Source organism: Canis lupus, chromosome 22 (assembly GCF_048164855.1).
Source record: "Canis lupus baileyi chromosome 22, mCanLup2.hap1, whole genome shotgun sequence".
Taxonomy (NCBI): Eukaryota; Metazoa; Chordata; class Mammalia; order Carnivora; family Canidae; genus Canis; species Canis lupus.
In genome coordinates this window covers 35,933,210-35,942,598 of record NC_132859.1, presented here as the reverse complement: position 1 = coordinate 35,942,598, position 9,389 = coordinate 35,933,210, and the positions used below count along the sequence as shown (strand labels likewise).

The following is a 9,389-nucleotide window of genomic DNA, read 5'->3' as shown; positions in this document are numbered from 1 at the left end:
CACTTAACCCTTCCGTGTGGACCTGTGTGGCAGGTGCCGTCATCATTCTCAGTTGGGGCTGTAGGCATTTGAGAGCTGCCCTCGAGGTGCGGATATTTGCGCGTGGACTCAAGAGTGTGGGAGCCGCCGTGGTGCCGGGACAAGAGGACAAGCACGCGAGGATGCCTGGCCAGGAAGACTCCCTCTTTCAGAGGCCTCGAGTTGGGGCTCACGCCTACTGATCCAAGAGGGGAAAAAAAAAAAAAAAATCTTGCAGGAGTCATGAAGACCCGTTCGTTCTTTTGGAGTTCCCGGGAGGGTCCTGGATCAGGGTGGCGTCCTCCTATCCTCCTGCTACTCTAAAGAACGTGGGGAGGAGGTGGGGGCGGTGGTAAATTCCACGGCACTTTGAAACTTCGGGCGAAACCTCCCACCCGAGAAACGAGTCAGACGCTGGAGTTTCAGGCAGTTTTTACAAAGAGGGGCGGGGCCTCCCGCGGAGGTGGCGGGGGGCGGTGCACGCGGCGCCGAGCGAGCCGCCGATTGGCTGGGACACGTGCCCGTCCCGCCTGCCCCGTCCCGGCGCGGCGGCCTCCCGGCGGGGTCGGCGGGCGCGCAGAGCGGGCTGGCGCGGCGGCCCCGGCAGGGGGCGTGGCGGGAGGCGGGAGGCGGGAGGCGGGAGGCGGGAGGCGGGAGGCGGGAGGCGGGAGGCGGGAGGCGGGGCCCGGGCGCCGCGCGTCACGGCCTGCGGCCCCGCCCCCGGGCCCTACGCGGCTGCCTCCGCCTCCCGCGCCTAGTCCTGCCGCTGCTCGGCGCTCGCCCCACGTTCCACGCCGCGGCCTCGCGGGGAGACCAGCCTTGCGGCGGCCGCGCACACGCCCGCGCCTCCCGCGCCTCCCGCGCCTCCCGCGCCTCCCTCCCGCGCACGGCTGTCGGACGCTCGTTCGTTTCCCCTCGCGCGCCGGGCTCGGCGGCGGCGGCGGCGGCGGGCGGACAGCGCGGGCTGGCCGGCGGGCCATGGAGGCGGATGGGGCCGGCGAGCAGATGAGACCGCTACTCACCCGGGTAACGAGCAGGGTGAGGGCGCCGCGGGCGGCGAGGGTCCTCGGCGGGCGGGCGGGGGCGCGGGCGGGGGCGCGGGCGGGACGAGGCAGACAAAGGCGGGGGCGCGGCGGGCGTCGCGGTCCGGCCCGGTGGGCCCTGGCCCGGAGCCCCCCCGCCGCCCCGCCGTCCCCTTTGTGTGGCGGCCCCGGGAGGCCCGAGTGGGGGCGTCCTCGGCGCGACCCCGGCGGGACCCCGGCGAGACCCCGGCGAGACCCCGGCGAGACCGCGGGGGCCCAGCGTCCGCCCTTGCCCCCGGCCGCCTCCTGCTCTGCGGCGCCGCGCTGCGGGCCGGGGGCTCGGCTCGGGTTGCCTGGGCGCTGGGGTGCGGTGAGCCCCTCGGACACGCATCCGTCTCCTCGCTGTGAGCGCGGCTCCACCTGTTTGTAGCCGCGGGCGGCGGCGAAGAGTCGGGGTGGATCTTGCCCTCCTCGCGCGTCTCCCCGCCCGGCCCGCGCGGGCTGCTTTGTTCGGTGAGTTGCGCGGCCGCGTGGACGAGCTGCTCGGGGCCAGGGCCGCCTCTCGGTCCGCCGCCGCCTCCTGCCGCAGGCCGAGCCCGAGCGGACCGCGTCCTGCGCTCGGGGCCGCTCCCCCCCGCCCGCCCTCGGGCCGCCGCGCCCCGTGCCCCGCCGGCCGCTTGGGCTCCGGGATTCGAGGGGAGGCCGGGGGCGCTCCCGAGGGCCAGCGCTGGCCTCCAGGATGCGGGACGGGCGGCCCAAGCTCCAGAAACGGACTTCCTGCTTGTCTGTAGGACACATGCGAACCCACAGAGGGGATCCCCTTCTCTTGTCGGGTAGTTCCTGACTCAGCGGGCAGGGAAGTGTCCTGAATTTTCCGACTCCCAGTTCTCACTCTGTGACCAGCACAGGAGGGACGGTGGTAGTGACATTTTCCAGTCTTTCACGACTCACAGAAAAATTGCTTTTCGTGTGTTTTTTATTCAAGAGTTTTCTTTAATTAACCTGCTTACAAGCCCCCCCTCCCCCCACCCCACATCCCACATCTTTCTAAAGAATATTGTAAAGCCCTGGAGAGTAGTCCCTCGTTATTACTTCAGTGTGCTCACTTACAAATTCTCAAAACACGGAGGAAAACGGAGTCTCCAGACAGTGAAGTCATTTAGCAGTGGTTTTAGGGAAAGCTCAAGTCGCAGTGATGTTGGTAATGGAATACTGGAAACTCGTTCTAAGGAATCTTCAGTCATTCTTTGTGTGACAGTTGAATAAATTGCATTTTGGAAGGGTCCCCCCCCCCCCCCCCCAGCACGTTCTGTACCAATGTGTGTCAAATAGTGTTGTCCTTAAATGCAGATTTTCGATTCAGAGCAGTTAAGAACGTTCCAGTTTTCATAAAGCTGGAGAGAAACTGTGTCTTCTCAACTATTACCTACTTAGCTAGCAAAAGGAGCATGGTAATGCCGTTGCCTTCCCGATCATTCATTCATTCTTTCATTCATTCATTGTGATAGCACTTGGAACCTATCCTGTACTATCCAACAAGACAGAACCAGCTCTGCTCTAATAGAAGTTGTCATTCAAATGAATGACAGAGGAGTTATCAAGCACTTATTAGTGGCATGGCAGGGGAGGACTTCGGAAGTGTGTACCTCCTAAATCTCTGGGAAGAAAAGATTTGCCTACAGTAAGCATATACAAATCAGTAATAGGAATTACATAAGCTATCACACAGTCTAAAAACAGAATGCGAGAACAGGAAAACTGTTGGTTTAACTAGTACAGAACACTGTAACTTATGAACTAGGAAGAGAGGAACTGTTTGCATTGACAAAATTACTTTTTTTTTTTATCAATTTTCCCCTGGAAAAGTCATAAAAATGGAAGATTATGATATTCATCAGTCATTTCTCCTTTAACTGACAACATCTTGGCATAGCCAAAAAAATAGAATAAAATTGATATTCATAAAATGCTATCTTGGGTATGTGATTATGCACAATTTTTGAATAAATTGGTGGCAGTTTATATTGCTCTAAAACAAGCCCATCTGTTCCATAATTTAGGCTCTAAGGCTTCCTTTGCGTCTAAAGTTCTGTGTTTTTCATTGATCATGGTTTTGAGATAGGAGAAAGTCATTTATCTTATAAAAATGCAACTTTTGTTTGCTGCAAAAACTTAACTGCAGGCCTCCCTTAGAATTGACTTGAACTGTCAGTCTTTTTTTCTGGTATAGGTTAAATATTCTGTTAGAATAGATAGCACTGTTTAGAAGGTTCCCGGGTTTTGGCAAGTGTTTCTTCTTTTATTTTTTTTTATTTTTATTTTTTTTTAAAGATTTTATTTATTTATTCATGATAGTCACAGAGGAGAGAGAGAGAGAGAGAGGCAGAGACACAGGCAGAGGGAGAAGCAGGCTCCATGCACCGGGAGCCCGACGTGGGATTCGATCCCGGGTCTCCAGGATCGCACCCTGGGCCAAAGGCAGGCGCCAAACCGCTGCGCCACCCAGGGATCCCTGTTTCTTCTTTTAAGCAGTACATTATTTAGCACAGTTCTGTTACCACTGAAATTTTTGGGCTGTTCCATGAATTTTGTTGTTTTACAATTTCATTCATTTTATGGATATTAACTTATCTCCTAGGTGCCAGGCACTGGGGATGTGGGCACCCAAGGTAGAGTCTTAATCTCACTGAGTTTATTTTGGCATGTGTAGTGAACACAGTGATAGCATTTGTATTCCTGCTAATTCCATTTGTGAGTGCCTGTTGAAACATTTTCCTGAGTCCATTAGAAATACTTTTTAAAAAGTAGTCAATAGAATAAATAAAAGTAACAACTTAGAATGAATTTAGTGGTGGTTGGCAAGTAGAAGGTTTTTTGGTGGGTCTGTAACTAAGCATATTCTTTGGGATCTGTGGTTAGGTATTGATAACTCTAGATATAAAATGTACTCCAGGCATAGTATCAGAATTTTAGTTACCTTTTTGCCTTTAGTTGGTTTCTCTGCATCACAATCCATGGAATTGTAATAGAGGGAGAGACAAGAAACCTCATCTGTCCAAGTGAAACTGTAGGACGATTGAATTGGATTGAAGAATTGTTTTATTTGGTAATTGAGACTGAGAAGTATACAGGTGTTTTTCTAATAGAGCTTAGGGTATGAAAATTAGAATATTTTGTTACACCAATCTTCTGTTAGTTGAGTAGGTTAAAATCGAAAGCCAAAGTAACCTGTTGTTAGAGGAACCTGGTTTATTTTAGTGGTATGTGGTATGCTAACCAATATATTTTAAAGCCTTAGTAGTTAAACTTGTCAACATCCTGTAATGGGTTGTTTTTCTTCCTCTTTCCTTCCCCTTCTTTTTTACTGTATTTTACCACAAATATGATCTTAAAGTGGATAGGATCTGCAGCTGACAAAATGAGCCATTTACATAAAAGGAGCATACAGGTGATTCAAAGGATTAGTGTTATAAATTAGTCATTGTGGCTTTTGATTTTTATATTATAGCTTCCTCTTATTGATTATAGATTCTTCCATAGTTACCGCTTTTTATGGATACAGCATTTCCGATTTTGTAATAAGCATGTATCCGTAATAAAGATCAGTGTTTATATATGTAAGGGTGCAGCACCTCCCCCACCCCCTTGTAAGCCCGTTTTTGAACCAAGAGAATTTTTGGTTCCTGTACAAAGCAGGTACCTATTCTAGTATTCTACCTTACAATGGAATTTGCCTCTTTGTTTAGTAAACTACTTCATGTATTTTGTTGAGTAATACTCATTGGATTTTATAATTTGGGGAGACTTTTAGGATTATATGTAATTATGATGATAATAAACCATGAAAGGGTCTATGTTTGGCATGGTGTTATGATAGTGTTTGGTAGTGTTGCTGTGAACAGTCTTCCTGAGGGCAAAGGACTTAGCAGTGCTAGGTTTCTAGATTAGTGACTCTTTGCTTCCATGCGCTAGACATTTAAATGGCTGCTATGAGAGTGGCCACTTTTTTTCAGTGCTTGGTTTAGGAAGATAGTGTGATGATGACATAAATATACTCTTATATATGGAGCTGATTTGCTACTGCAGAAAAGTTCTAGTTTGGCTTTTATAAGCAGATTTTCATATTTATTCCAAAGAGGATTTTTTAAATATTTTAACTGTTACTAAGTCATAGTTTGGATTTTAAAAGCAGTTGTTTTCTGAACAATATCAAAGTGAAGGGTAAAGCATAATCTATCTTTTCATAATGAAATAGAAAAGCTACTTTAATATTTTAAATATTCTTTCTTTTTCTTTTGTAGAGAATATGTAGCTTAGTGTCATTGGTTTTTATTTTGATTACATGTCAGACAGTATAGAATTGTCCTCTCTCTCTGGATTCCAGGACTGTACTGCTTCTTTTTGTCAGATTGCCCAATTTGGAGAAGCTGTTGAGTTATATATCATCCCTGACTAGGACTTGGGAATTGGATATACCTTGAAAATGGATTCACATGTGCAAGGTGCCTATACTTTATATTATAGAATGGACTGTGGACTGGTTTCTCAGAAAGCATGAGAAAGGAAAACATGATACGTATAATCTCTTTTTTCTCATGATTTGCCATAGTGTATAATTAACATTTGGCGCTTGTATGCTTAGTACATATTCTTTTACATACAGATTGCTTTCAGGTTGATACCATTCTTTATTCTGGAAAAATATGATACTTAGACCTTAGGAATTGATATATTAAAAAAAAAGATAGGAATAGAGCAAATTTATATATAATAGACTTTCTTCCCATTGAGTTCCATGGTAGTATTGGAGAGGTTTTCATTAAGAAAAAAAGTTATCTTAAGAAACATGCTTGAGAAGTGCTTGGGTGGCTTAATTGGTTAAGCATCTGACTCCTGATTTCGGCTCAGGTCACGATCTCAGGGTTGTGAGATCGAGCCCCAGTTGGGCTCTGTGCTGAGTGTGGAGCCTGCTTAAGATTCTTTCTCTCCTTCTGTAAAAAAAAAAAGAAAAGAAAAAATAAAGAAAGAAATAAACAATTTTTTAGAATATTTTTAAAAAATGTATTTGAGAGGGAATAGCATGCACCAAGCATGGGAAGGGAGAGAAGCAGAGGGAGAAGCAGATTCCTCACTGAGCAAGGATCCTGATGCAGAGTTTAATTCCAGGACCTTGGGATCATGACTTGAGCCAAAGGCAAATGCTTAACCGACTGAGCCAGGTGCCCCCAAGAAACAAATTTTTGATAGAATTTAAATGAGAAATTTCCATTCTGTTACAGTTTGGCCCCATCATGATGTAGAAAACATCTTTTCTTTTTTACAGTTGTAGCACTTTTTAATATTTTCCATGGGTGGGTGTGGTTTTGGGGAGAAACGTCAGGGAATGGAGGAAAGAAGGGTATTACTGGATTGTGTTTGTCTGAATTACTACAGATGCCACATATAGGCAGATTTAAGCTTTTGCACAAAGCTCCATGAGAAGAGCCTGATCTGAGCTTAAGCCCCCACCGGCCCTCTCTTCTGAATGTCCTTCTGCCTTTTTGTAGGGTACCAATCCCAAATCAGATGTGGTAGTCCTTCCTTTGTCACTTTTTCAATTTAATCATTCTACCCTAATCATTTTGCCTGCTAGACTGTAATCATGCTTGGAGATTCTTTGTTCTGCTTTTAAAACTGGATTTTTTTTTTTTTCCTCCCCTGGGCATTCACATTGTCACTTTCAGATTTGCAGCAGAATTATATTTCCAGCAGATACTGCTATCCAATGTGAAATCCTGAAAATCCTAAATGTTATGATCATATTCATACAAAATGAATTAAAGACCAACTTTTTTAATCCTGTAAGAATCTAATTTACTTAAGATGAGAGACATCTGTGTAAAAATCAGACTCAACCCCTTGTAACAATTCTCACAATTATTTAGTAGAATTTACTTTATTTGATATCGTTAACTGTTTAACATAATATCTTTGAATGTGCTTTGTTTGCTTTGCACCAAGGTACACACTTCATGGTGAATTCTCTGCTGCTTTTTCATTAGCTCTGGGTTCTGTCCTAACATTTGTAGTATTAATGGTGCCACAGATAATATAGCACTTCTATTCATTGCTTCTCAAATAGATAAGACCATGGGGACTGTGGTCCATGAATCCCCAGAAACGGAAAATTTTATGCTTGTATGCATTCTTTCCAGGAGAGAATCAAATAGCTTTACATTCAGATCTCTGAGGTGTTTATAATCCAAAAAGAGTGAAGGAATGCCTAGTCTAAAATTGAGCTCAGTTGGTTTCCTTAAAAGTTCTTAGAAGTCTTATATTTTGCTTAAATAGATGACAATAATTATTATATCAGCCCCAGTATTTGCTAGAGTTTGTTTTGTGGAACATTTCATCTGTAGAAGGTTTTGCCAAGTAAGTTTGGGAAATGTCACACACTATACTTTTCAGAGATTCATAATGCATAATGATGTGCTAAAGGCTCTGAGAAATCCTCTAATAAATACATTAAACTTTGTTGGGGGAGAGAATATAGTCATGTAAAATGGAAATTTCTGATGATTCTTACAAAATATGAACAGTAAGTAGGTCACTCATCTGTCTTATTACAGATCTAAGAAAGCAAATCCTGTGATACTGATAATTCACTTTGTTACAGTAACAGGAGAGATTTGAAAGATGTATCATTTAGGAAGACGCTTTGAAAGCAACCTGATAAGGTCTGGTTGAATAAATTATGGTATATCCACAGAGTGAGGTATTACAGCTATAAAAAAAGAATGAGGAAGATCTCTTTGTACTGATGTGAACAGATCTCTAGGGTAAATTGATTAAAAAAGGCAAAGTGAGGGACAAAGGGTGCTATACAGTGCCTTTTCTTTAAGGGGATAAGAATGTGTATTTGTATTTACTGGTATTTTTGCAAATACACTAGGAAGGAAAACAAGAATCCAACAAGAAATGGTTGTCATAAAGGGTATGAGGGAATGGGAATTGAGACAGGAGTGGGAGCAAAACTTTAATCTATGTCTTTCTGTGTAGTTTTGGTTTTTGAACTGTGCAAACACATTACTCAGTAAAAGAGAGGATGGTTTCTTATATTTATGTCATGGGTTAACATTAGCTATTTCATGAGAGATGTATATAGTCTAATATGTTATCAGCTGCTTAATTTTTCATGTTAAAAAGGCACCGTATGAATGGGAGAGTTGTTAATTGATGCCTATCAGTAAAATCACATACTACATACCTAACTTACTGAATCTACAAGTCTTTTGGCAGTTTTGAGTTTGCATGTTTCTGATGTCCAGTTCCTCCTCTCACTTTTCAACTCTTTTCTCTCCAGGGATTTAGATTTTGGTAAAGTAGAAGGCATGTTGTGGGAAGAGACTGAGGTGTTATAAATGAAGTGCCTTAGGCATTGGAAAGAACTGCTTGGTTATATATGTTCTTAAAGTTAGAATTTTCCTTTGTGATTTTTATACTTACTTTCAATCAGGATCATAAGTGTTAAAAAAAAAGTCATCTAGACTAATTATGATTAATTGTTGAGATTACAGTGACACTGTGGCAGGAGACACCGTTTGTACTGTTTTCTTGTTTTTGCTCTTGAAGGCACCATTTACCTCGAGTGTGGTGTGACTGCTTTCCCATAGAGCTGTGCAACGTGGCAGTCCTGTGGGAAGACCTCACTGTAATTGCATGTCTTCCATGTGAAATGTCAATCCCTACATTAAAAAAAAAAAAAACTAATTAAAAATAAAACTAAGAAATAATTCTGTTTAGCCAGTTTTTAGAAGCCAATAATTTGGAAAAGAGAATCATTTTTTTCCTCTCTTGACAGTATTTTTGTATTTATATTTGTGTGAAAGCCTCAGTGGCATTCTGAGACCTCCCAGCACCTCAGATGGAATAATGGAAGTGCTGAGTAAGGAGGAGGAATGCCATGATTCTCCTATTGTTGTGAATTGCTAATCTAGGATTTATGATTTTGTCCTTTGCTCTGGGGCAAGTGAAGTGATAACTAACCCTTTAAAGGAAGCCTCCTTTGAGCTTTGCATTTTATTAGGTATCTTTTAATCACTTATCCCTGTTACAGATGTGAACTCATAGGCAGAGAGATTTTCTGTAGTTTCCCAGGCCATACAATTAGTAGGAGGCTAACATGAGATTTGAACTCAAGGTTGATGCCAAATCACTACTTCTCCCTCTTGTTCCATTTCTCATTAGTCTAGAGTAATCCGTTATCCCTATTTGTCAGTGTCATTTGACATTAATCATATTAGGTAGTTTTACATTTGTGTTACTTGAAAGCTGTATTTGCCTTAGATAATTGAGTTAACCATTTTATAT

At 44.0% G+C, this 9,389-nt stretch overlaps 1 protein-coding gene across 6 annotated transcripts in view; it reads left to right on the top strand.

Moving 5' to 3' along the window:
* Positions 1–845: 845 nt before the first annotated feature.
* Positions 846–9,389, top strand: part of SLC4A7 (solute carrier family 4 member 7) — a 109,871-nt gene continuing 101,327 nt past the window's right edge. Inside the window, exon 1 of one of the 6 annotated variants that reach the window (XM_072793031.1) lies at positions 846–1,056. In XM_072793031.1, the coding sequence (XP_072649132.1) occupies positions 997–1,056 (60 nt within the window). In that variant the 5' untranslated portion in view covers positions 846–996. The remainder of the gene's footprint in view (positions 1,057–9,389) is intronic. The other 5 variants (XM_072793030.1, XM_072793029.1, XM_072793034.1 and 2 more) reach the window with 5 other exon arrangements.